The sequence below is a fragment of the Leptosomus discolor genome, chromosome 1, assembly GCF_034619465.1.
Source record: "Leptosomus discolor isolate bLepDis1 chromosome 1, bLepDis1.hap2, whole genome shotgun sequence".
In the NCBI taxonomy this organism is placed as follows: domain Eukaryota; kingdom Metazoa; phylum Chordata; class Aves; order Leptosomiformes; family Leptosomidae; genus Leptosomus; species Leptosomus discolor.
In genome coordinates this window covers 104282696-104310151 of record NC_141391.1, presented here as the reverse complement: position 1 = coordinate 104310151, position 27456 = coordinate 104282696, and the positions used below count along the sequence as shown (strand labels likewise).

Below are 27456 nucleotides of genomic sequence, written 5' to 3'. Positions count from 1 at the left end.
AAAAGAAGGGGGAAGGGTGCTATGAAGGGCAAATTGACTTTACAGGCATTGGTGAAATACAAATAGATTGAGTTTAATCATTAGACATACATTAGAGAGAAGAGGTGGCTTGGTGTATCAGTTACTCAAAATGCTTTTAAATGAAAGCCTGTGTCTTAAAGAATATTCAATTAATCTTCAGAATCACGGTGAGGTAATTTGTTTGTGAATGACTTCATTTGAACTGTCAAGATAATGTTTGGGTGTTTGTTTTGATTCCAGTCTTGGCCTCTTGACTGGTACTTAGATAAGTAAATAGATAGCCTTTGCTATCCCTGTTTACACTTGTTTTAACGTCAGTGTTTTATATGGTACTATCCCTGGAATACTTACAGCTCAGCTAGCAAGGCCATGTCTTTTAACATCGTATGCCGTGTAGGAAATGGTCTACAGTTTCCTGATGGGAAAACAGAAACACAGCTTCATATGATTTGGTTCGGGACTTTACTAGAATTACCATTTGAAGTCTGGTCTTCTGTATTTTTTTTTCCTTATTATATAAATATTGCCAGTTCTGATGAACCTATGCTTTTCTATTTTCTCAGAAATGTTTCTGAAGTTCTTCATGATTTATGTCTAAAATATTCGTAGAATTTTGTTTCAGTTTCACATACTGTGAAGAACAGTTGTGGAAACAAATTTGAGTTAAAAAGCTAATACAAGCAACAAGATTATGAATATGATTTCCAGAAAGTATTTTCTTTTGCCAGTGTATTTACTTTTTAGTTCTTTCAGGGTGTTTTTTGTGTCCTTCCAAGTTAGGGTATGATACATTAGAACCACAGATGGTTAATTTAGTATTCATTATAAATATTTTGAGATACATACTTGTGAATGGATTCTGACAGTCATTAAAACAAAATAATTCATGTGGTTTGTTTAACCGTGGCAAGGAGTAGAATATGTAGCTATAAATGCAAGGGTATTTGTCCTTTAAGTAAAGGCAAGAGTTGACAGTAGGTGTTAGTTGTGCCTGCTTTACCTTGTGCCAGTTTAAACCTTATCCTAAGTGAATATTTGATTATCTAACCCAGTTCTTACTAAAAAAAAAAAAAAAAAAAATCAGTTTCTGATAGTGTTTCTGGGTGTTGTTTCTGTGTTGATGGGTTTATTTTTTGTTAGGTGTTTTGGTGGGTTTTTTTGGTGAACCATGCCTGTAGGAAGCCTGTGTGGTGGTATTACCTTCCCAGAATAACTCTGAATGCTAACAGAATTGAAAGATTGTAAGTGATGGGACTTTGCTGCAAAGAAATCTCTGAAATCCGTTTAGTCCCATTTCATTTTTTTAGCGGTGAAGCAAACCAAACCCCACAACATGACTTTTTATCCCTTACAAAAAACCCAAACAATTGGTGTGGTGTAAAATAATGGTAAACTGCAGAGCAGTAGTAGTAATATCTTTTTCTGGCCTTGACATGGACTGCTTTATGTTATCTTCTGAGGGAAACTATTCAAACTTCTGCTCTGTGGAAAATTTCTGTGGTTCCATGGTATCAATCATTTGCTTTTTTTCTTTAAAATCCCAGCTTCTGGAGTCTTGTGACTACTAGGAATCTCAGTTCCACACCCCTGGATATAGCTTGCAAATATTAAAAAAGTGAATATTCATCCTTAAAACCTGGAAAACAAATTAAGACTTGGCACAGACTTAAAATTTGCCAGACTTCCTGTGATTCTTCTTAATCCTCATTTGTGACTTGACAAGGGTCCAAATGCTGTGGTAAGAATTATGTTGCAGAAATACAACCTAATAATTTTTTAAAAAGCTCATTTATGTAATTAAGCTGTGAACAATATTATCCAGGTGTTTAGACTAATGAAGAATACAGTTCAGAATTTTACTTATGATTGTGCTAAGCATCTGAAGATGATTCCTACTTTTTTTAGAGAAGGCATTGTTCTTATGAAGCAAAGCTTACTTTCTGCCTCTTGAATCACTTTTTTCTTCTAAAGTCTTTTTGAACTAAAGACAGAGAAGCAATAAACATGAACACTAAAATGCTTGTTCATTCCTTGTCAGCATAACATGAATCAGCAGCTATTAACCGCTGTAGGCATTCATCTGTAACGTAACTTTATTTCCTTAAAAGGAGAGGTAGCTGGGGGCAAGGACACAGATATAAAACTTTAGAAAAAAGCCTTTACGGTGTCTTTTGAATAAACTGTCTTGTATCCAAAATGTCTTGTTTTGGCAGTAGTAAATGATACTTGGCCCTTTGTACTTTACAGCTGTGGATGACAGAATTTTTTTGTAGGAGAAAGCAGATGTAAATGTCCACCCTAAGGGAACTGACAGAGAGAAGTAACCTGCTGGAAGTTACTCAATAGATCAGCGTAGGAATCAGGAATAGCACCCAGAGTTTGTTTTCCCCAAGCTATTTTTTGGGGGGTCTACAATGCCTTTTTTGCAACTGAGGAATTTGAAGTGTTCTATGAGTAGAGATGAGTTACAAGCATGGTGATAGCTGAGCAGGGCTTTATTGTCTGCTGGGTAATATATTAATCTTGCTAGTTTTATCATGGTGGTGATCACAACTGAAATTGCATCCGGATGTCCAACCAGCTCGGATAGCAGTGACAGCAAAGGTTCCTACCTGGGTTCTGCAGCTGCTGAAGGGGAGCTTCACTCTCTGCTTTCTCTTATTTTAAGAACTTCAGCCATGTACAAGTGAGAGTTATTGTGATTACTGCCGAGGATTCATATCCAGTATGGTGGTAGTGGGTGGTTGTTCACTATGTAAAGACAGACTAAGGAACAGAGTTTTGTTTACTTTTTTAGTAAATTGGGTAACTTTTGGGTTGGATCATTTATGGGAAACTATGGTTGCTGAAGGTCAGAAAAAAGCCCCCATACATGTAGAGTGAGTTGGTTGTGATGGAAGAGCCACATATTTTATGAGTCCAGGAATAAGAGATTAGCTCTTTTTTTTAGGAATACCCGAAATGGATTTATTGACTGATGGAAAATAGGTAAGAGGCTGTTGCTCTTTAAAGAAAGCACTGTCCTGAGAGGATGTAACCCCTGTAGCTCATGTATTTTTGCTTGGCTCTTGCTGGCATCATTGCTATCTTAGTAGAGCTTAAGACAGAAGAAGGACAGGTCAATTTGTGCTGGTTTGTCGCCCCACTTGCTATTAAGTGTGTTACAGGTGATCGTAACAAAGTACAGTCCTGTGTTTTATTTGACAGTGAGTCTTTCACAGACAATCATTAGGTTTGGATGCTACACTCAATTGAATCCAAATGCCTGTGGGTTCCCATTGTATCTTGGTGACCATTAGACAGACACTGGGTTTTCTTTTCCAGGTCCTTAAATTTACTGCCAAGGGTTTAGATTGTAAGTTTGGCAGATCAGCCATGTCTTCATGAAAGTGCAAGCCTTCTAAGTAGTAAAGGCATGACCGTTAGTGATTTCCATGGATTTCTGTGCTCTGATTTAGTATTTTTAAGGACACTTGAAACATTCAAACTCAGACTGTTCGATGAGTATTTTGGTAAATGTGTACACAAATCATAATGTATCATAAAATGACAGTGATTTGCATTCTCAAACCTGTATCTTGGTTTTAGGGGCCATGTTAACATTCTTTGGCTGTTTGCCTTAAAGCGTCTCAGAGCCTATGGAGCTCATTTCTGTGACTCATTCGTTCTTTCTAATTGTGAATTTTCTTCTAACGCCACCAGCAGATCTTTCCAGCGTCAGCAGGTCTGATGTTCAGAACACTCTCTTTAGCTGTAAAGCATACCCCTTTGTATGTTGAAATGTCACCCTTTTCGGGTTTTGTGGTGTTTAAGTATAAACTGAAGGACACTGAATTTACCTCTGTGTTAGCTGTTTTACTGTTCTAAGTTATTCTCTGGTAAAGTTCCTGGCAGCTGTCATAGGCACACAGACACCTCCAGCTGTTATTTCTGTCATCTTTGTTCAGAAAGAATGATGCAAGTATACAATAAGCCAGCATATGGAATTGGTGTTATCTGACTGGTTTTCTAAGTTACTGGCAAGCTTAGTTGTAAACTATATGGCATTTTGGGGGATTTTCTAATATTGATGCAAAATGCAAGATAGTCTGTTTAAATCTTCCTTGAAAGGCTAAAGAAGTTCTTGCTATTAATTCACTGCATTGAATAATAAGATATTTATTTAGTTAGTTTGGTTGATTTTTATGATCCTGTATGTTTGGCGTTTGTTATTAAAATATTTTCGACAGAGCATTTGTGTGTTAGAAATTCTCTACAGAAAAGCTGGAATTCTTTGGTAGTTGTCCAGTGGGCATCTGGATAAGTGGCAATGATTTGGGATAATTGCTGCTGATGTTAATATTTGCAGCGAGCTGATGGGTGGTACAGTTGCTTTATTGTTCTAAGGTTTTGAATGTTGTCTTAACATCTGCATCTTATTGCTGTTGCTTCTGGTTAGCCATATAACTTTCCCCTTTGAATGGGATTTCTGTTTGTTGTCAGCTTTTTGCAGCCACAGAGGACTTAAATCATTATGGCAAATTGTGAAGTCTGGGCTCAACAACACGAAGGCAAATGCTCACATTGAGTGTTCTATGGCAGTATGCATACACTGTGTGCTTTGCTGTCCTTTTCATAATGGGGAAAATTACCCATTAAATACTTGAGAAAGTGGTATTGTCTCAAATCCTGAGTGATTCAGGAGTGATTTGATAGGAAGACCTATTGTAAAAGGCATCTACTGGTTTTATTATTATTATTTTAATTTATGTGTATATATAGTATATAATTTTTGTAGTATTTATAGAATACTCTATTTCAATATTTACATACATTATTCCAAGGTATATATCTTTTTTGTGAAATGCAATACAAACTCTTTCCAGGACTGTGTGGCTGTCTGAATTTTCAGAGACATACTTAAAATGAAGCAGTTCTTTTGGCCTGTCATAAATGTATGGAGGTAAGCTGTTTTCTATGCATGGTTTTGCCAGCTTCAGTGACAACTTGATGCTTCAAAGCTGCCTTCACCTCTCAAATAACACTCTTGTTGTTGACCACAGGATGTTGAGTGCAGATTTTTACATGTTGTGGTGCTGCTGAGCCTGAAAGTTAATCTATCTTGTGCCAGATTTCTGTGTGTGTGTGGATGAGAAATACATCACACCAGTATGAGTTTTATCTTGGTAATATGTTCCTACTCTTATGCTATCTATTCCTTAGTAGTATTATCTGTGACTATTTTCTTTCTGTAACTTGGCAAAAACAGTCCCTTATAGCTTTACCTGGTCTCAGCCATAATGATTATAATCTTTGGAATATATATGGTTTGTTGGGTGGTTTGTTGTTTTGTGGGGTTTTTTTTTGTGTTTTTTTGTTGTTGTTGTTTTGTGGTGTTGTTTATTTTGTTGGGTTTTTTTAAGTATCAAATGGGGAGACTTTATGGTTTACCTAAAGATCTCCACCAAGTGACTCTTTAAAGCAGAGATTGTGAGGGAAGGAAGGATCATTTAACTAACTTTTATTCTGCAGTCAGCTAGGAGTTAAAGAGCAGTAATTGCTACCAATTGTAAGCAATCAGATGAGCAAACCTGCAGTCTAATTTTAAAGTACCCTTACACTTGCTATACTTCCAGTTGCTTCCGTGTTAATAATACAAGCTAATGAATAACTTCAAATGCATGAGAAAAGTGAGCCTTGGATGAGATCTGTGTTTGCCAATGAGTCTTGATAGGCATCTTGCTCTAATTTCTACCCTGTATACTCAAACAAATGTGTGTTCCTTTACAGAATGTTGTTGTGGTGCTAATTTTCATTGATAGTATTTTACGTATTCTCTGAAAATAAATATATATAGCAAATTAAAAGTGGAGATGTCAAAATTTACTGAAGATATGGTAATTTTACAGGTAACTGTTCGGCATAGTTTTCCTATTGAATTGTATGCTAGTAGGGAGGGGGAAAAAAAAGGAATTGCTTCACTTTGATAAAGCAGAATAAAGTTTTATAGCCAGTATTTAGAAGAAAATATTTTTTCTCCTCTCACGGCTATGAGGTTATTAAGTGTGCAGAATATCATGTGAGAGGAATTTGAGGAGTACTCTTGTACTGACAGTACTAGTTTTCTTCCACTAACTGAGCGTTTCTAGTTAGTGAGCTTTCATGTTGTTTCTTCTTTAATCCTTTCATCCTATATTGTAAGGACTATTTTAAGTTTTGGAAGATCTTTTGGACTCTGTATTTTTGATAGTAACTGCTGTATGAAATATCTTAAAGAATATTCTTGGATGTTTTTGTTTCTTAGCATCTTTTGCATTTAGTCATGTGGTTGGTTGTTGACCCTGACTTAGTGAACAGTGATTTAAGTGTACAATCATCTGCTGACCTTTGGAATACTTCTACAAGCTATCTGTGCCTGCTTTTAGTTTTCCTTAAGTGTTAATTTTAAAATAAAAATAGCATGGTAGAATAGGCTTTTTAGTCTGGTTTCCGAAGAAATAATTTGCGTCATAATTATTTGTAGTGTCAGTTTTCCTTCTTTCTAGTAACTTATTGCTGCTTTCATTTGAATTGTCAGGGTGGGGGGTGCGGATCTGATAGATAATATTTGTAGAAAATTATGTAAAATGGATGACTGGACTGGGAGGAAGAAAGCTTAGAAGGGCCTGCCCTTGTAGGACAGTTGCAGCATGAGTTTGTAAGTTATAAAGCTTCCTTAAAAAGCACCGTTGTTTTCTCTGCTTCACACCTTTTTCCCCCGTTCTCTGTCCGTTCATAAATTAATTTTAAGAATTTTTGAGTGCTCCAGGAGAATAGTTAAAAGTAGAAGAAAAATTAAACAGTTTACAGAAGAGAGATGCTTTCTGGTAAAACAGTAAGTCTTGTTGTGGATAAGTAGATGACAAATCTACTTAAGGACAAGTGTATTTTGTACTTGCATGCCACTGTGTAAAATCTAGTTGGCTGTCATGACAAACATTTACTATCATAAATGCGGTACCATGCCTTTATTACACAACTGGAAAACAGAATTATGACATTCACAAGTTTGACCTCTGTTAGTACTTCTCTAAAGTGTTACAGCTTTTTACAGTGGTTACATTTTCCCTTTCCTGTTTGATGCTTTTTGTTTTCACCAGCATTTTCAGTCTTCTGGTTCTTTTCCTTTTGATTTCTATCTTTATCATGTATGACAGTAATTAGATTTTACAAAGAAGATAGAGAAATTTAGTGTCTTGAGTGTCATGTGTGCGTGGTGGGTTTTTTTGGTTGGTTGTTTTAAAGGTTCTTTTAAATTTTGAAATGCTTAATGAAATGCTGCATTCTATATTTTGGATACCTCAAAAGAACTTACATCCTGTTTAAAAATAGTGTGGATGTAACATGAAATCTTCACATTGGGAAGAACAACATTCTGTCAGAGTAAAGTGTTATTCACTTCTCAAGAAACAGAAGGTAGTGTTTCAGTGTTGAAACCTAGGGTTTTTTTGGCAGCAACAACATTGGAAGCTCACTATCAGTGCTTGAAGTAGGCTGCACACTGTTTTGAAAGCATGTTATGTGCCTTGTGGAGATCAAGTGAAGAGGCGGGTTGAATGTCCTCTGCATATCTATATCTAAACGAACTAGTGTTCCTTTTAGCCTTCTATGCCATTCTATGAAAGTGTAATGAGCTGAATTGGGTATTGGAACTGATTATTTTATAACTGAAAACCCAGAAGCAGCACATATGATACATGGGTTGTCTGTCTGAGGGTTGGGAGAACTAGGGACTTCAAAAGAAGAAAGAAAAAAAGAACTTTTAAAGTCCTGTGTGTAACTATAGTCTCCCTCATGAGTTTTGCCTAGGTGTTCGCCCCAAAATATGTCCTTATCTTTAATACCCTGTGAGTCCTACCACTCTGGGTTTAGTCTTCCTCTTTTTTTTTTTTTTTTTTTAGATCTGGTGACAAATAGTCATGTACTGTAATATCTGAGGAATATGATAAGGATATAGAGCAAACAAATTAGGAATACATGTTCCCATTTAAGCTGATTGGAAATTAAGTGTTTCCTGGGTAAACAAATCTCTGTAGTCTTGTCATTAGCTGTATGAAAACATTTAAACTGGATTTTTGCTTCCAAAAATAAGCCCTTTAGAGTTAACAGTGCATGGTATAGCTGTTGGTTAGTGGGGAAAACTAGCATTTCTGTAATTTTTTTTCCCCAGAACTTTTCACAAAACAAAACCTTGTATATTTAAGCAAATGCCCCAAAACAGACTTATGTTCTTTGTCTTTGCTAAGTTACAATCTGTACATTTTGTTGGTAAAGTTGACTGTGAAGTTAAGTGTATGGTGTTCTGTAAGGGAGTGGGAAGGGCAGATGATGCTGATGCCCTGCACTTACCAGAGTCCGGACTGGTACTGTGCTGCTACTGACACTGGAAATGTGGATTTTGTTTTTTTCTTTTTGTTCAAAAGATCACTGAAAATGCCTGTATGCCATGAAAATAACTTGAGTAGTGAGTAACCAGGAGTATAGCTGGGAGGGTGGTTGGTTTTTTTCCTTGCTGTGTTTAAAAATGGCCATGCCCTCCTCCCTCCCTGCGTTGTGAACATTTCCCATATTTGAAAACTGAAGATTTGCCTTGGCTACAGTTTTATTATTGTTGGGAGCTGGCATATCATAACAACCTCTGTTGAGCAATATAATGAGTGGGTAGTCCTGTGTCAGCTGAAGTGAGTCTCAGCAACTGTGTTCAGTTACAGTAACTCTTGGGTAGAATAGTCCAGTGTAATCTAAATGCTTGGTTTGTTAAGGTAACGCTTTTCATAGTAATACCATATTTTCCTTGCAGGAAAGTTCCAAATCTGATTATCTGGTTTCTTGATTGAGCTTCAGATGCGAGGACACTTATTACTAGGCTTTTTTAAAAAACAAAACAAAAGCAAACAACACAAACAAAACTGGAGGAAAGGCTCAATTCAAATAAGCTAGAAATACAGAAATACAGTGTAAAAGATCAGGCTTGGAAATGCAGTTAAACTTTGCACTCTCTAGGAGGGCGGACTTCTCCCTAGCTCTTTTTTTTTTTTTTTTTAAATACTAAGAGTTGAGGAATAGGTTCAGGACAGTTATATACGAGCTTATTTCAAGGCTTTAAATATCATATAACTTTTACTGTTGTTTATTATCCGATAAATACTGTTATTTCAGAACTTTGATGCTCTTTCAGGGAAGGGATTCCATTGCCAGGTGATCTGAATCATAGTGATCCATTAGGAAAGCAAACTTCTAACAAGCTTGACAGATCAAAGCAGGTGATAAGCAGGAAAGGGGAAAAAAAAGGCTGTTAGAGAATTAAGGCAGATGGAAAATAGAACTAATCTGCTTTTAAAACAAAACAAACCACTGACCTACTAGAAAGAAAATTAGAGTATTGTACCTATGCCTGATTGGTTTAGCAGGCAAACGGTTTCTGAAAGAAGATAGAATACAAATATTTTGGTCTGTACTGCGTGAATCAGTAAACAGAGGTAGCTTATATAGTGTTTTGGTGAATTTTGGCTTAATGCATCTGGGTTTTATTTCTTTATAAATTTTTGTGGTGTTGGAGTCAGAAGATACTGAAAACTAAAAATGAAAGCTTAAATAATTTTTAGTGTTACAATAAAGTTCTGACTCTTAATCACTTGCTGAGGAAAGATTTGTTCTTTATCACTAAAGTCACATGAAAAATTGTTCCCTTTTTTGGTCTATGAGACTCCTAAAGCGACCTTTTAAGATGTACATGTTAAGGTTTGTGCACTTTAATTGCTTATAAGCATGTATTTATGTATTAACACGTGTGAAATATTATTAATCTTAGTGTTAAAAAGTTTAGAACAGGCAATGCGTATTTAACAGTTTGATGCTTATGTTTTACTATCAGTAGGTTCCTGATGGATGTGACTTTCACATGTACAACTTGTTTTTTCTTCCTCCAGATTTGAAGAACAGAAGCATGCTTTCCACTGAGACTTACACTACCATTTGTGATACAGAATGTCTCTAAGTGAGAAGAATAGTGTGGTTTTTGCATATGAATCTTCAGTACACAGTACCAATGTACTTCTCAGTCTTGATGATCAGAGAAAGCAAGATATTCTTTGTGATGTTACTATTTTAGTGGAAGATCAGCGATTCCGGGCTCACAAAGCTGTGCTTGCAGCTTGCAGCAGTTACTTCCTTTCAAGAATTGTGGGCCAGGTGGATGCTGATCTTATCATCACTTTACCGGAAGAGGTGAGTGTCACTCCCTTCTGTACTTTACCTGCCAGTGCTTATCATCTGTTTTGTTCAATTCTGTTTTACAGTAGGCTCCTGCTTAACTGAGATGTTGAGGTGAGGGATTTAAGAACTGAAGGGAAGGAATTTCAAAGCTTTAAAGCTGCCATTGGTTGAGGTAAAAGCTAGGCAGGTCAGAGTGTATATCACAGACTGAAGATAAATGAATGCTGTCTTGGGGAATGTGTAGGGGAGATCTGTTCAACATGTGTACTTCTAAAACTGTGCACCTATTTCAAAGCATGTAAGTTTGTCAAAAAACAGACTTTAAATGGTAAAGAGGTATTGCAGAACTAGTCCTCTTATATGAAAAGAGAATACTTTGGAGTAATAAAGAAACAAATTAAAATGGTAATACCTTTAAATCACTATCTTTAAGATTTGGTTTCCTATGTTTGAGTAGTACAACTGTGCTTATATTCTTTGCTTGCTTCTTACTGTTGTTATTTTTTTTCTGCTCAGTTCCCCATCCTTTTTGCACACTGATCATTAGCAGCTTGATTTATTTTTCTGCTGTGTTTTATTTTAAGACTGAGAAAATGTATTGCAATTACTTGCTTTCTTTTTATGTGTAAATTACATATTCTTAAATTGGATTGAATTTAGAGCATTTGGTGGGAATGAGCCGGAACCTGACGTCCGTAGGAAAGAAGATTTATTATTGCATATTTAGGGTGTCTAAGACATTTCATAGAACCAAAATGTTTTGGGTTGGAAGGGACCTTTAAAGGTCATCCAGTCCAACTCCCTTGCAGGGGAGCAGGGACATCTTCAGCTAGATTAGTTTGCTCAGAGCCCTGTACAGCCTTCCACAGATGGGGCTTCTGCCACCTCTCTAAGCAACCTGTTCCAGTGGTTTCCCACCCTCATTGTAAAAAATTTCATCCTTGTATCTAGTCTAAATCTACCCTGTTTAGTTTAAAACCATTACCCCTAGTCCTGTCACAACAGGCCCTGCTAAAAAGGTAGTCCCCATTTTTCTCATAGACCCCCTTTAAATACCGGAAGGCCGCTATAAGGTCTCCCTGGAGCCTTCTCTCTCCAGGCTGAACAACCCCAACTCTCTCAGCCTGCCATCGTAGGAAAAGTGTTCCTGTTCTCTGATCGCTTTTGTGGCCCTCCTCTGGACTCCCTCCAACAGGTCCATGCCTTGTGCTGAGGACTCTAGAGCTGGATGCAGTACTGCAGGTGATGTCTCACCAGAGCAGAGTAGAATCACTTCTCTCAACCTGCTGGCCACACTTGTTTTGATGCAGCCTGGGATATGGTTGGCCTTATGGGCTGCAAGTGCCCATTGCCAGCTCACATCCAGGTTTTCAGCCACCAGCACCCTCAAGTCCTTCTCAGGGCTGCTCTCAATCCCTTCATCCACCAGCCTGTATTGATACCAGGGATTGCCCCAACCCAGGTGCAGGACCTTGTATTTGATCTTGTTGAACCTCCTGAGGTTCACACAGGCCCACTTCTCAAGCTTGTCCAGGTCCCTATAGATGCCATCCCATCCCTCAGATGTGTCAACCGCACCACTCAGCTTGGTGTCATCTGCAAACTTGCTGAGAGTGCGCTTGATCGCACTATGTCACTGATGAAGATAATGAACAGCACCGGTCCTAGTATGGACCATGAGGGACACCACTCATCACCGATCTCCATCTGGACATCGAGCTGTTGACCACTACCCTCTGGATGTGGCCATCCAACCAATTCCTCACCCACCGAACAGTCCACCTATCAGATCCATGTTTCAGATTTAAAGAAAATGATGTTGGTGGGGACAGTGTCAAAGGCCTTGCAGAAGTCCAGGTAGATGACATCCATAGCTCTTCCCTTGTGCACTGATGTAGTCACTCCATCATGAAAGGCCACAAGGTTGGTCAGGCAGGATTTAAAGATTCTAGCTGGTATTTTCTTAAGTTATAAGAGGCATGAGGCAAGCAAGTGGCTGGATTTTTATATGAAGTGCTGTGGTTGTAGATGAAAAGTGAAGAGCCTTCAAGTGCTCTCATTGTAGCAGTAATCTGAAGAGTTCATTGTTAAATAATCAATGGCTTTCTGGGTGATAGTTTATGGTAATTAGCTTTGGGGGTGGGAAATAACATGCAAATTGTTGGCAACTCAACTAGAATCATTAAAGTTGGAGGTGTGCATCAATGACTATATTGACGTTGGAGACTGACTACATTATAGACTTGTTTATGTACAAGACTAAGTTGAGTGTTAACTCGAGTGTTAACTGAGATAATGTATTCAGAAAGCCTGTACTTCAGTAAAGTAGCTACCTCCCTGGCTTTGTAATGTAGAGATAAGCACAAGACTTCTCTGTTACTGGAATCTTTCTGATTTTATAGAAAATGGACTAAAAGGAATCAAGTGGTTACTTTAAAGAGCTTTAATATTCTTTGCTGTTCTCTGTTGATCAGTGAATTTGTTACAGAATTGTTACAGTGTAATACCACTATGTCAGTTTTACTCAGCCTTCTTACTGTGGCTGGGTGTTCATTTCTTCTTATACCTTTTTTTTTTTCCTAGTGGCTTAATACATTGGTAGCCTGAACTCAGATTAACACTCAGATTAAAAGAAAAAGAGTGATGAGAGCTGATGTGGAAGGGAAGTAGGATGCTGAGGGACACAAAACCATGGTTTGGAGTAAAAGAGGGAAATTAGTAGCCTGTAAAGCTTCTGATGTTGAAGAGGGAATTTTGCTTTGGAATGACGGAAGAAATAGGATATTGGAGGAATAAGAAGTATACGTCAAAGTTGGAGAGGGAAAAGATAATCTCTGGTGCAAAGCAACAGATGAACCCATGCAATAAACCTGAGTTAGAAGGGACTGGATTTTATAAAGAAAATGGAGGAACATAATCCTGATATTTACTGTAGTGTAGACTTAAGATGATTCTTAATGTAACTTAGTATTATTGATGTAAGAACTGAATCTACTGAATCAACCAGCAAAAATACTAACAGTGAATCTCATCTTCTAATCACTCATCTGATAACTTAGTTGGTAAAAGCATTTTAAGACTCAGCAACTTGAGCATCTCTTCTGGGAACTGCTAAATACTTTGAAATGAGTCAGTTGATAAAGCTGCCTATTTGAGAGAGGCAAACATTGATCACATGGTTTGACATGTGATTTTTTTTTTAAGCTTTTTAATTATCCAAAGCATTTGAAGTTTAAGATGAAAGACACCAGTCCACAATGTGAGATGCCAAAATATTTTTGGAATTAAAGTACTTCGTATATATTATATTGCAAAAACTAGCTACTGACATCTTGGTGTAGGCTCTATGTTGGTTTTCTACCAAGGTTTTTACTCTGAGTTAGACTTCCAGCCCAAATATGAATTAAATAAATTTTTACTGCAAGAGTTGCTTTTCTAGGTCAGTCAGACCAAGAGTCTTTCTAGTGTTCTATCTTGTTTGAGGATAGCCAGCTAGAAATGTGTAAGAGAGCGTGAAAGGCATGCAGAGTGGTTTTTTTTTCCCCCTCTTGATCCTTCAGGTTTTTAGCAGTGTTTTGCCCTTATATAGAAAGAATATTCGGTTTTGAAATACCATTGTATTTGTTTTGTTCAGTTTGTTCAGTATGAATGTCACTTGTTTGTAAACCCACTTTAATGATTTATTGACTATAGTAAGTTTGAAGACTTCTTGCCAGCTTATGGGTAAACTGTCTTTTGCACTCTCCTTCCCCAGGTTATTAAGGGTGAATTAATGTGGTAGGGTAATCGGTTGTCTTCTCTCCAGAGCATATTTCAAACGCTATTTTAAGAATTCTTTAGGTAGGTCATAAGAGTTCAGAGAGTCTCTGTGCGGATCTTTTCAACTGCCTTTCATGTGCTGTTTATGTGTTCTTTATAAAAAAACCACCAAACAAGCACTAAAAAAAACCCCAACAAACCCTCAACTGATTCCTACATTAAATTGCATGTACAGTTAACTATCTTGCTGGCAGAAGAATTCAGTATAACTAATGCATTAATGTAGCACTTTATTCAGCATCAAGTCCTGTTCATTTCCAGAAAGGAGGGGAGCAGAATGTGGGCTTGGCTTTGGGTAGTAATAATGGACATATTGCTTATCCGTCACTTGCAGAGGCAGGCTAAAGGAAGTGTTGTGTAATTTGTAATATGGTGATCTGTTTACAGCTTTCTGCCTGATTCCTTAGTGTTTTTTCATGCATAGCAATTGATCTTGTTCAATTTGTAATGATACAGTTTTTGTTCATCTCTGGATTCCCTGATAGGCAGCTGTTCTGCAGTAAAAACTGAAATGGTAATGGTGCAAATGTTCAATTAAAGCTACCTGCTCCAAAGAGGCTTTAAACTGAGAATAATCAGTTTTGGTGTACAGTTTTTGGGCACAATTCTCCTCATCTATGGGAAGAAGAAAGGAGAAGGCGGCTATAGTAATAAATAATCATGTGTGGTAAAATTCTGTTTTGTTCAAACTCTTTTATATCTATGGTGGATGAGACTAAACAAATAGTTTAGCAATTACTCTTTAAAGGAACAATTAAATAGCAGCAGCATTTAGATCTTATTCTATAGTAATCCATGTACAACTTGGGTCTGAAAAAATCTTTGTGAAGTTGGAAACCAGTTACAGTTTTCAGTGTAAAGCAGTATTTTTCACTTGTTAGTACTGTATTGTCAGAACATCTTAAGAGATTGATCACAGTGAAGAATAGAATTGCCACAAAATATACAGGATAAAATTGTATCAGAAAACTTGTTTCAGAATAAGTGTGGCTGGGTTTTCTCTGTGGAACAAATCTACTGCTTTTGTCTTGTGCTCTGTCCTGCTGGCATGGTTTGCTCACAGGTAAATTTGGTTTCTGTGTGTTTCTATTTAAACCTATATTGACCGTACTATTTTTTTCTTTAATAGGTGACACTTAAAGGATTTAGTCCTTTGCTTCAGTTTGCGTACACATCTAAACTTATTTTAAATAAAGACAATGTCTCTGAAGTTTGCAAATGTGCTGAATTTTTGGGTGTACACAACATTGAAGAGTCTTGCTTTCAGTTTCTCAAATTCAAATTTTTGGACTTGAAATTGGATCAGCAAGAATGTCCTAGGAAGAAGTACTGTACACAGCGTTGTCAGAAAACAAACCCTAAAATTGGCAGTGTGGATGATGGAGACCTAGAAGTAGATGATGAAGCAGAAGAACTTTCAGAAAAGGAATGTATTCAAACTCCTGACGCAAAGCATTGTAAAGATGAAGAGAATGCTAAATCATTGCCTGTTCTCCAAGATAATGCCAATCAAACGTGTGATCCTGTACATTTAGAAAGGGGTAGTGTTTCCAGCTTATCTTCCCAATGCCCAAAGTATAGGAAATTCCAGAAAGCTTTTGGAAATGACAAAGTTCATACTTCAGAGTCCAATTCCAGTATTAAAGACATTCAGGTGCCACCAATTGCAACTTTTCTTAAGAAGGAAGTATCTGATAATGATGGCATACAAAAAGCTCAGGAGTGTGTACCTATGCAGCTGGTCTCAAAATGTGAAGAGACTCAGGTAAAAATGGAAGAAGGGCAGGAAGACATTGAGAAAAAAGAAGAGTCAAAGAGAGAATCTGTGACTCGGAATGTGTCGTGTCCTATGGAGAAAATGGATCTTGTTGCTTTCCCCCAAAACTCTGCTGCACCTCATGGACTCAATTCTGTGTCTTTTTTACAAACTTGTGAGCAATATGGTAACTTGAATTTCAGTAGTATGCAAAACAACACAGTCTTAGCTGAAAAAACTGTGACAGGTACTGGAGTTGCGAATGACAAAATTGAAGGTCAAGATGACTCACCTTCAAAGGTCGATTTGTGCACTAGGGAAGCCACTAGCATTACATCAGCTGGTGATCGAAGCAGCGTGGAGAGAGAGGTGGCAGAACATCTGGCAAAAGGGTTCTGGAGTGATATTTACAGCACAGAAGCCTGTCAAATACATTTACCACCTGCAGCGCCAAAAGAGTGCTTGGAGCCAGTATATTCGGGGAAAAAATCAGAGTGTCCGTGGCTGGGTATCAGGATCAGTGAAAGCCCTGAACCTTGCTCTCAGCGAACTTTTACAACATTGAGTTCTGTCAACTGCCCCTTTATAAGCAACCTTAGTACTGAAGGATGCTCCAACAGCTCTGAAATAAGCGGTGGAGATTATGTCCAGGGACAGCAACAAGAACAGTGTCCCTATAATTATGTGATAAGTTTGGGAGAGGATTCGGAAACTGACACTGAGGGAGACAGTGAATCCTGTTCAGCGAGAGAACAGGAATGTGAGGTAAGAACATCCTGGTGTATCCTTTGCTTCCCTGTCTTTTAAGGCCCTGTTCAAAAACCTAATTCTGAGTCTCCTGGGTTTGGGTTTTTTTTTTGTGGTTGAGTGTTTTGAAAATCTGTGAAATAAAACTTTAAATAACTGTTCAAAGGTTTATGTGGAATATCACTGTTAATTCAGGGATACTTATATTTTTTGGTAGGATATTGAAGTGGTAGATGCTTAGGTATTAGATCTTTTCAGATATTCTTCTGGAACAACTTTATCAGAAAAGGTTGACACTCTTAAACCAAGGCATGGGAGTTCTTTTTAGATTTTTTTATTTGATCTACCTCAGTTAAACTCTAAACTTCTTAGAACCTTTGTTTTATAGAAACGTAACAGTTTTCTTGGTTTTATTTTGACTTCTGGGGAGAAGGTGGGAGAGAAATAATATTTCAGAGTTACTGTCAAATGGAAATTAAGTTTTCAAGCTGGCTTCAAGCTGTATGTTTAGGACTGCTTCAATAGCATTGCCTTCCCTAAAACTGAGGTTTATTTGTTCCTCTGGTTGCAGAAATTATTTGGCACTTCATTCCTTTGTCATTGCTTTAGTAGTGTTTTAGGCAGATGCCATACGTAAGTAGTCTAATCCCAAAAGATTTTACTGTATACCTAGAATGATTTCTGTCACAGTTCTCAGAATTGTAGAATTGCAGTGTGACTCTGTGTATGATGGATCATTTAATGTAATGAAAATTCAGTTGTTTTTAAAGCACTAAGGTTTTTTCCTTTTCAAGATGCAAGGCCTTATTGAGACTTAAGTGGAAGCTACTAGCAATACAGAAAGTTGGCAGTCCAAACAAAAGGCCAGAGTTGGTTAAATACATTCATTGTCTTTACATTACAGAGAAATAGTTGGTCTCATTGCTGAGGGCAATACTCTGTCCTTTTTTTTTTTTTTGCCTGCTTGTAGCCAAACACAGAAAGGGTTCCTCTGGTTTTTTTTAAAATTAAGTTCAGATCTTGACCACAGCAAGGTAACATATCCTTCTATTTGATGTCCTCAAACATAAGGATTAAAATAAAGTGTCTCTTGTTGGATACTTAATAAAATGTGGCAATTACTCTGTAAAGGTAAAGATGTTTTCCAGTATTAATCAGGACTTTGTGATCTGTATGTGTTTCAGAAGCTCCTGCTTCTGTAGCTCAGGTGTACAGACAGTAGCAAGAGCCTGGTTCTCTTCAGCATTAAGAATTACAAGAATTACTCTAACTTCTATATTTTAAGTAAATGCCTGTTTCAGTTGAACTTTTCCTGCAGAAAACTATAGGTGTAAAAATATATGCAGGACACAGTTACTAGCAGCTTAGGGGAAATGTGTTAGTGATTCTTGACACGTTTTGCATATCACCTAATTGTTTGCTGCCCACACGACTAGATTTCATCCTACTCGGGATATGCGTTTGAGGATCTAGTGTAAATGTGCAAAGTACTCAGTTATGTCATCCGTGCTTGAACTCATCTAGTTGAAACCCCTGGGTTCTATCCACCTCACCTGACGGCTACATTAGCTTGCTCTTGGCTCTGAGATTTGGGAAGAAAGATGGGATTGTGTGGTAAAGAATGCTTAAAATGAGAACTTGAATTGGTCTTTGTGTATATCCATGTCACGTTTGATTTACAACTTTATCTTACGTTCTAGGTAAAACTGCCATTTAATGCACAAAGGATTATCTCACTTTCCAGAAATGACTTCCAGTCATTTCTGAAAAGGCATAAATTAACTCCTGAACAATTGGACTGTATTCATGATATCCGAAGACGAAGTAAAAATAGAATTGCAGCACAGCGATGTCGTAAGAGAAAACTTGACTGCATACAAAATCTTGAATCTGAAATTGAAAAACTGGTACGTATAAATATTCATTACTGTTGACTTGAGTCTTTCTCTAAACAACTCGACTGGACATATGGCAGTAGTAAACCACCTCACTCTCAAACTACTTTTTCCACTCAAGCTTAGAAAACTATATCAGTCTTAGATGACTTCTTGATAGCAGTTCTGCATTTTCTGTACTTTAAAAGTACATGCCTTTTTCCTTCTGTGGACTTGTCTCCATTCAAGTAAAAGTGTATCACAGCATAATTTTTGGTGAGTGATGTTTCTGAAGCCCATCAGCATTGAGCTTAGTTGTACAGAATGATTCCCAAACCATCATTCCATTCTACTTTTTAGTTTTCTGCCTCTTTCCCCTTTCTTGCTTTGTGCTTTTGTTCTTCAGCTCGTGGTATTGCTCATGATCAAGTTTACAGTTATGCAATTGTTAGTTGTGTAAGTATTGTTCTTGTGACATATCAACAAAGGCTGGTGAACCTTAGAAATTAGACCCTGGCAGAAAGGCAGAAGATACAGCAGAACTCGGGAAGCTGCTCACCTTTTTAGCAGTTGTATTTGGATTGTAGCTGAGGAATTAGTGCGTCCAGATTTCTCTGCAACTATCTGTTATTATAATTTCTCCTTCTTAAAAGGCAATAAAAAGATAAATATGTAACTGAAGAGAAACGTGGATAATCTGAAGTTTTCCTGACAGGAAAATAGTGTCTTTTTTCTGGTCTTTGTTTCTGACCCTCTTCATCTCAGTTTCATAGTTGATTGTACCGTGTGCACTAAATAATTCAGTCATTCAAGGTTACTGTACTCTTCACTCTTGTTTATGGGGCATTTTAGACTTTGTGTTTATGTACATGAATTTGGTATTGGCATCAGCTGGGAACACGTGCAGTCGTGCTGCAGCTTTCTTCTTACAAATTCAGTGTGAAAAGGAAAATAAAATCAGAGCAAAGTGCCATGGCCTAGAAAGTTGTTTTCCTGAAGTGGTCCATCATCTTTCACTACATGCACTTCTGCAACAAAGGAGATGGACTTTAAAGGAAGGCCTGCGATGCCACACAACCATGTTGAGTTGACAGGGTAAGTCATTCAGTGTGCTGAGTGACGAAGATACTCAGGGAGGGAGGGGAATCAGGTGATCATGTTAATAACGGTTACATTATTCTGACTAAAGAGAGAAGTTGCATTTTTGACAGTTCTGACCTTTCTGCCTGGTTTTGGTGTCATATTATCATTCCTGTTTGTTATGTAACTTTGTCAATGTTGTGCATCACTGGGGGTGGGTGGGGGGGGGAATGAGAGATTCACCTGCAAGTAATAATTAAGTGACTGATAATCATAGTATAATATCCTTTCTTCTGTGGACTGTGCTAGAACAGATGAATGTCTGCTGAATGTATCACTGCAAGGTCTAGACAATGTGTTGAGAATTGTGAGGCGAGGTGTGAGTTATGAATCATGCTCTAGGCACAGACATGTTCCAGTTGCTTATTTTTTCCAACTGTGCAGGTAAGTTTCTTCAAAACTTCCTGAAAAGACTTTGTCTGGGGCTGTTGAACATGTCTGACAGCAACTGATGTTATGCACCATCAAACTTGTATAAGTCGTGCACAAATATAGAAACCTCAAGATTTGTCTAGGCATAATTTCCAAGGTGGGTGGAAGAAAAGAGACATCTGTGAAAGGCCTTGTGTGGTACATCCAGGTTGCTTCATACATGATGACTCCTGCATCGTTCCTGCTTTTCTGGGTCAGTTGTGTGTCTCAGACCTGTTTAGTCTTTGATCTTCTCATTGTATCCTCTGTAATGTGGCTTTGAGAGAGGATAATATGGTGTAGCTCTAGTTTGAAAACTCTTGACAAGTAGATAATAGTCTGTACTATAGCCTGTTAGGAAATACTATTTAGTTAAATTCCTCATACTGCCTTCCAGTATGTGTAGCAAGTTGTCTTGTATTAATTTCTATTTGTTGTTGTTTATTAGGTTTTTGCTCTCTTGGATTAAAAGGTAGTATTTGTGGTGTGTTTCTTGGGGAAGTCCTATATATGGAACAGACTAACCCCCTGCATGAGTAAAGGCTGGAAACCGACTGGCTGGGGAGTAGCTTTGCTGAAAAGGACCTTGGGAGGTCTGGGCAGACAGCAAGTTGAGCATGGGTCAGCAGTGTGTCTGGGCTGAAAAAAGGGCCATCAGTGTTCTGGGCTATTTTAACAGGAGCACAGCCAGTGGTTCAAGGGCAGAGAGTGTGCTCCTGTACTTAGCACGTGTAAGACTGAATCTTTTGCCTGGTTTTGACCCCTCCCAGTGCCAGAAGTACATTGACAAACTGGAGAAAGGCTAGGAGAAGGCCCACTGGGATGGTCAGGGCTGGAATACTCCTATGGTGAGAGATGGGAAATGGGTTGTCTTCTTGGGGAAGAGATGGCTGTGGGGAGACATAGTAGCCTCCTGCCCGTATCTGTGGGGAAGTCCTCAAGATCATGTAGCCGTTGGGAGTGGAAGATCCTCGGCTTCCCAGGGGGTGGTACTTCACAGCAGGAGAAAAATTGGAGGATTCAACCGGATATAAGGAAACACTTTTTTCCAATGTGCGCAGACGGGCAATGGGGCAGGTTACCCAGAGAGGCTGTGCATGCTCTATCCTTGAAGGTTTTCATGATTTAACTGAGCAAAGGCCTGATCTTACCCAGAGCTGGGCTTGTTTTGAGCAGGAGGTTGGGCTACAGACTTCCTGAGGTACCTTCCTACACAAGTGATTCTGTAAAATTGAAAGTCTTATGTTAAGCTCTATTTATAGAAGAAAATATTTGATACTGAATCTGTTACCTGGGGAGAATTAAGTTTGGTCATTTCTCTTACTCTTCTGTACTGATATTGTCATTTTTGACCCCTAGTAGTCTTTCAGGTGAACCTACGTGTTCTTGTTGTTCACTAATGTTCCATATTTGAGAATACATGTGGGTCACTCAAGGAGATGTCGGCTTGTTGGAAATAGCTCTTTCAGAGCACCTGTGTTGATTCACATGCCTTGTACTTTCTTGCTTCTAAGCTTTAAAATGAGAGTACTTGTGAGGGGGAGCGGAGTAAAGGACAACTGGTGTCAAGAAGCACTGCTTCCCTGAAGATTCTGTAGCTCAGGAGGAGGATGTGTCAGTGAGCGACTTACTGTAAGCTGTGGTCCAAGAAATGTAATTGGCATCCTGTTATATATACTATAATAGGGAGAGGAAGTGTGTGTACTAAATAAATTCTTCACCAGAAGAGTTAAAAGAGCTCGCAGTTTGATTATTATGACCTCAAAACTAGCTGGCATTAGCTTGCAGTATTAGTATAATGCTGCTAAAATAAAACGATAATATTTAAATGTATTAATCACAGATCTGTCAACTTCAGACAGGGGCGGGGAATTCAGTATTTCTGAATATTGAAGTTTGTGTTAAACAGTTGTCCAGATAATTTCATCGGTCCATGATACTCAGCTGAGTGCCTCTACCTACCCAAACTGTACCTGAAGTGGTTTCAGATTAGGAGATCTGGAACAGCTGCTCTCAGTATGCTGACAAGTAGAAGTTTATTAGCAAAGCACTTCTAATCATTTTAGGCAAAAAAGACTGGCAACAACTGCTTCTTTTAAAATGACACTTAAAGTTAGTCCTTTCAAAAAGAAGTTGTAGAGGTTGCAGTATGAGTTTCTCCTGCAAAAGTGAATGTGGGAAGGACTGAAAATAATTAAAATTTCTGGGAGTGAATCGATTTAGCAATAGTGATAACATGATCCCTATGATTAAAATTTATTTCTTAAAAATATTTAAAGCTTCAGAACTCTACCTATTAATTAATTATAGAACTCAAAATGTGTGGCATGTTTGGTTTTTAGGGGTTTTTTCCATCTGCTTCATTAGTCTTGCTTGTTTCCTGTCCTTAGCCATTTCCTCATTTTTATTTTTCCTGGATGTTGCTTGTTTTCATCTTTAGACCAGCCCATCAGTTGTCCATGTCCTCTCATCTTCAGTCAGTTGTATCAGAAGTGTCACAAAAATTCATGACACCGAAGTAAAACAAAAGAAAAATCCCACAAAACAAATGAAGCAAGCTAATTTTTACTGAATGGTACTTTTTTCTGTTTGATATTTGTTAGTGAATTGTCATCCCTTTTGCTGCCCGTGTTTGGAAAATCCATTTGCATTCTGTAGCTAGATTGTAAGCTCTTCAGAGCAAGGACAGTCTTATTTCATGTCTGAGTGGTATCTGCCACTCTTAAGCATGTTTGCTGTGTAAGTAAAACTCAAGCATTCAGCTGGTATTCTCCTGTTCCAATAGTAGGTTACCTACCTAGTAGCATCTCAGTTCTTGTCTCTTCAGTTCGCTGATCTTTCACTCGACTCTAAATTCTGTAACTTCCAGTGTTCTGGTTGGTGCCTTGAAACAAACAGGAGCGCTTCATTTCCAGTGAAAATATTTCGTTCACGATTTTAGCATGTTTAATTTCTTTAATTTGCCTATATTTTCTATTTACTTTAGAAACTCTTCTTAACTCCATTGTTTGTTCTACAGTGCACTTGGCACTTAAGAAATTAATTTATTTTCATCTAGCAGAGTAGCATCAATAGTGAAAATTTGATGACTGGTTCTCAACATTTAACTTTAAAAGTATGAATCTCTGTGAAGACTGCTCTGCTTAATGTTTTATTGACCCAGTGGTAGTGGTTTAAATGTTACCCTGTAGAATTAGTGTTTCCAGAACGTTTACGGTAAGTGAAGCTAGGTTTCATTTATTAAATAACTACAAATTACTGTTTTGGCTGCCAGCACAGGTTTTGAAAAAGTTGTATGTCTCAAAAATCACTTCAAAAAGTGAAGTTGATGACACTTGAAGAGAGGTTAGGATTGTCCTTCTGGTAGGCCTATGATTGTGTTGGTGTTTACCTTCTTACTGCCAAATTGCTTCTGTTTCAGCAAACCAGATTATTTACAGTCTTTTTTAGCTTTGTTAGGAACATAACAAACTGTAGGTTTTGTGTTAAAATGCAGACTAAAAGGCCTTTTTTCTTCTTGCAGCAAAATGAGAAGGAGAACTTGCTGAAGGAAAGAAACCACATTTTGTCAACTCTGGGTGAGACAAAGCAGAATCTGGCTGGACTTTGCCAACAGGTGTGTAAGGAAGCAGCCTTGAGTCACGAGCAAATACAAATACTTGCAAAATACTCTTCTTCAGATTGCCCGCTTTTGCTTTTATTCCCGGAGAGAGACCGAACAGCTCCATCTGATAGTGAGCCTGTGATACCAACTTTTATAGAATTAGCAGATGGCCTTTCAGGTGTTACAACTACAAATGAGCAGAGCTCTTGCTATCAGTGTGTGAAAAGTGTGTGTGATGCAACATACAATCAAGTACAAGAGCTGCATCCCGTTTCTTCAAGAACATTAGAGAAAACTTCGCTTGTGGAACAGTGTGGACAGAGCGGTGGTATCGCAGACTTCTGTCAGCAAATGACTGACAGGTGCACTACAGATGAGTGAATCTATTTTCTTTCTATTGCCAGCCTCTCAACATTCTGCCTCTCTCTGCAACTAAAAGTGAGATTGAGTATTATTGTAAAGTGACTTACTAAGTGAAAGGAAAGATGAAACTTTATCTTTTGAAACTACATTGACAATTAGATGGTCATTATATTACTTGGCGAGCTTTGGGTTTGCTCTGTGTAGTTCTAGAGTGTAGTTTGTACGCGTCTGCCTTGGAGCTTTTTCTGTGTGGTGATGCCAAGGAGAGTTCAGGAAAGTCGTTGGAAAGTGTAAACTCTGTGCACAGATGTTTATTTGTTGGAAGTTTTCATTCAGGTATAGAGCAGCCTTCACTCTGATTTATGCCACAGTACCTAATGCCATTCTGCATCTCAAGAGCAGTCTCCTGACAGGTGTTTATGCACAACCACTTCTATACCTGGAATTCTTATCTCTCTCAGATTTCTTTTTTCCTGGTAGACAAACCTTAGGAAGCAATTATATTTCTGTGAATGTTTATTTTGTAGATGGCTTAGGATAACAGTATGAGAAGATCCTGGTGCGTGTGCTCTGGAACAGTTCATTGCTTCCTGCTGTTCCCATCCCTGTACCAGAGCCAGCTTTTATTGACTATATGCCTTAGTCTTAGCTCTCCAGTACATAGTTAAGGTAACTGGAACAGCGGAGGTGTTGCACCATACTGCTCTCTTCTCTAAATTTTGTGGGAGCCGTAACAACGTACTGGGAAAGGCCGAAGTTTGAAACTGATGCAATTCTTTGATTAGTGTGCATCTGATCCTATGGCATCGGTATCCCATATGCTTGTTAAAATTCATTGCTGTATTGTGACTTACCTTCAAGCTTGCAGCTGTTTGTGATAAGTTGGAGTCAAAGTATTGTGAAAGTGTGAGGACAGTTTAAAGTTTTTAAGGTGTTCAGGCACCGAATTCTTCAACTTCAGTGCCTAATTGCCTGAAGTAATCTGCAATGTATTTCTTCTCTGATCAGTGGGACCAGTAAAGATCTATTTCAAAATTTTAGTCTTCAGGATACTTTTATGGCTAAACCTTTGTATATTTTCAGTGGCTTGTGGTCTAAGTATAAACATGTAGAAAGTGTAATAAGGAAATGAGCTGGAGGAATTTCCTTTACTTCGTGAAGGAGAAATTCAGCCACTGAAAACAATCCCCATTTTTAAGATTTTTATGTGGCAGTAGATGCATATTGTATACCAATAATGCTTTGTTATTTAGATGTTATTCTCACACCAGGACTAAGTATTGAACCTCACCACAGAAAACTTTGGGTTTGCTGGTTTACAAAACATGAAGAATCTTGTACAAGCCAGTGGAATTCTTCATTTCCTACCTCAGAATGTATATTAGCTTTTTGTCTCTTGTGTGCATGTACAGTAGGCGGCAAGTAAGCAAAGGACTGTTGTAAATACTGCTTTTTTGTCTTGCAGTGAGACAGAACTTGTTCTTGGCAAGTCTCTTCCCCCTCCCCCCCCCGGTAACCTAGCATTAATAAATGTATTAAGACTATTAAGCCACTTATTTAAATCAAAATTAAAAAATTTGACAGATTTCAAAAGTACTTTTCGTAACCAGCACGTAATAGAAGTGACTACACTACCTCACCTGTGGGATTGAAAGTTGATCTAAATCTCTAGTGATATCCTTGGATTTTCATCATATATCATTACTTTTTTAAGGGGAAAAATTATGTTAATGGAGCATAGCTTGTATAAATCACAGTGCTTGCAGTAATTGAAATTCAGAAATAAATACTATATGGCAGACATGATGAGAGTTCTACTGCTTTGGATATATTTTCAGATAATTGAAATTCTTTTAAATGACTACCATTTATATATGTTGATCCTGTATATGTATTACTCATGAAGCTCGCTGGGATTTTTCTCCAGCGTCTGTCTATGCCTGGTTAATTTAATCCTGCCTTCCTGCTGTGCTGCCACCCTGGGCAGTGTTTTCTTCCTAAGTCCCCATTCTATTTAAAAAGCAAACAAACAAGAATCCATTAAAAAACCAAAACAGAAACCCCCAAACCTCTCTGCTGTCCATACATAATATCACTTTTAAAGCTGGTGATACTCTGAAATGACGTGGATAATGACGTTAAAGCATTGTCCTAATAGTACCCGTACTCTGAAACAGAATTCCCTGGGTTACATATTTGTTGTAAAGAGGTGGAACATATCTGTAGAGAATGGCTGGCTGGGAACTTAAACATATCCACTGGCCCAAACCTCGACCATGCTTGGCTATGGATGTTGGAAAATAAGGTCAGTGATTCCCAAGTTCAGAGGCTAGAATATCCACCGAAGAGTTGTGCTCTACTGCTGTGGTCTGGTGGTCAGCCAGGGTCTGAATTCCACTCAACAAATGCTGCAGGGCTTCCAGTGCAGAAATCACAGCTCTCATTGACATATGATAAAACTCATGTCATGTTTTTAAACCTATGATGAACTTGATGAAGTTTGAGGGTAGGTTTTTGCCTAACCAGCTGCATCTAAATAATTTTTAAAATATTTATTTAATACATTAGACCTACAAGTTGCATGTTGACTTCTATAGCCTAAGTCATCAACTTGGAAAAGTGAAGAATGAATGAAAATTTTATCATACAGAATTCTCAGGTAAATGTTTTGGAGTTCGGTTGGTGGGTTTTTTTTTTTCAGTAAAGAAATACTCAATTTTGAAATTGTAAAATACTTTGTTAAAGCATGTTTTAAAATACTTTGGACAGACTGTCTTAAAGCCATATGAGTATGATGGCATACAGATTGTAAAATAAACAGATAATTACAACAGTTGATTTTGTATCTTTCATAATTCAGTATTTTCTAAGACTACAATAAAAACCACTATCCTTTCTACAAAGGCTTTTCTTTTTTTGTACAAATCTTTTGCAGTGAGTCTTTACTGGTGTGTTATTAGCTTATGTAGTGCTACTAAAACATTTCTGAAAACAGTAGCAAAGTTGCCTATATAGAATCATAGAATGGTTTAGTTTATAAGTTCCTGAATAATACACACACAGTAGCAAATACCACTGAGCTGGAATAAATTTCCTGTAAGTTTATTTGACTTTTGTGTCTTGTACTGTTTGAGTGGGTTTTCTTTTCTGGGGAACTTTAATATTTAATTATTTTTTCTTATTTTAAGGGAGAGAGAAGGTAAGTGGCTGATTGATGGGGTATTGTAGGTCTGTTGGGTCTAGAAAAAACTTGGAGGTGATTGTTACATGAATAGTATAGATGAGTGCATGAGTCTGAGGTTTATCATAGGGCAAGTTCTAACAATATGTATGTTTATTAAGCTTCTCAAGAAGTATCTTTGTAATCTTAGATCTGCTGGTCCTTAAATAATCAGAGGGATTGCAGAAAAATTGTCCTTTGAGAAACTGCATTTATCCTAATCTCCCTCTGTCCCTCCTAAACAGTGAACTGTAACCCTGGATCTAGC

The 27456-nt window shown here is 37.8% G+C and overlaps 1 protein-coding gene across 5 annotated transcripts in view; it reads left to right on the top strand.

Annotated features, from left to right (window-relative positions):
• BACH1 (BTB domain and CNC homolog 1) overlaps positions 1–27078 on the top strand; it is a 31017-nt gene extending 3939 nt beyond the window's left edge. For 2 of the 5 annotated variants that reach the window (XM_086477864.1, XM_086477873.1), the window contains 5 exons: positions 4887–4963; positions 9969–10266; positions 15203–16594; positions 18277–18483; positions 23525–27078. In XM_086477864.1, the coding sequence (XP_086333990.1) occupies positions 10027–10266; positions 15203–16594; positions 18277–18483; positions 23525–23986 (2301 nt within the window). In that variant the 5' untranslated portion in view covers positions 4887–4963; positions 9969–10026 and the 3' untranslated portion in view covers positions 23987–27078. Of the gene's footprint in view, positions 1–376; positions 474–4886; positions 4964–9968; positions 10267–15202; positions 16595–18276; positions 18484–23524 lie in introns of those variants that run through there. The other 3 variants (XM_086477883.1, XM_086477889.1, XM_086477897.1) reach the window with 2 other exon arrangements.
• The last annotated feature ends 378 nt before the right edge of the window (positions 27079–27456 follow it).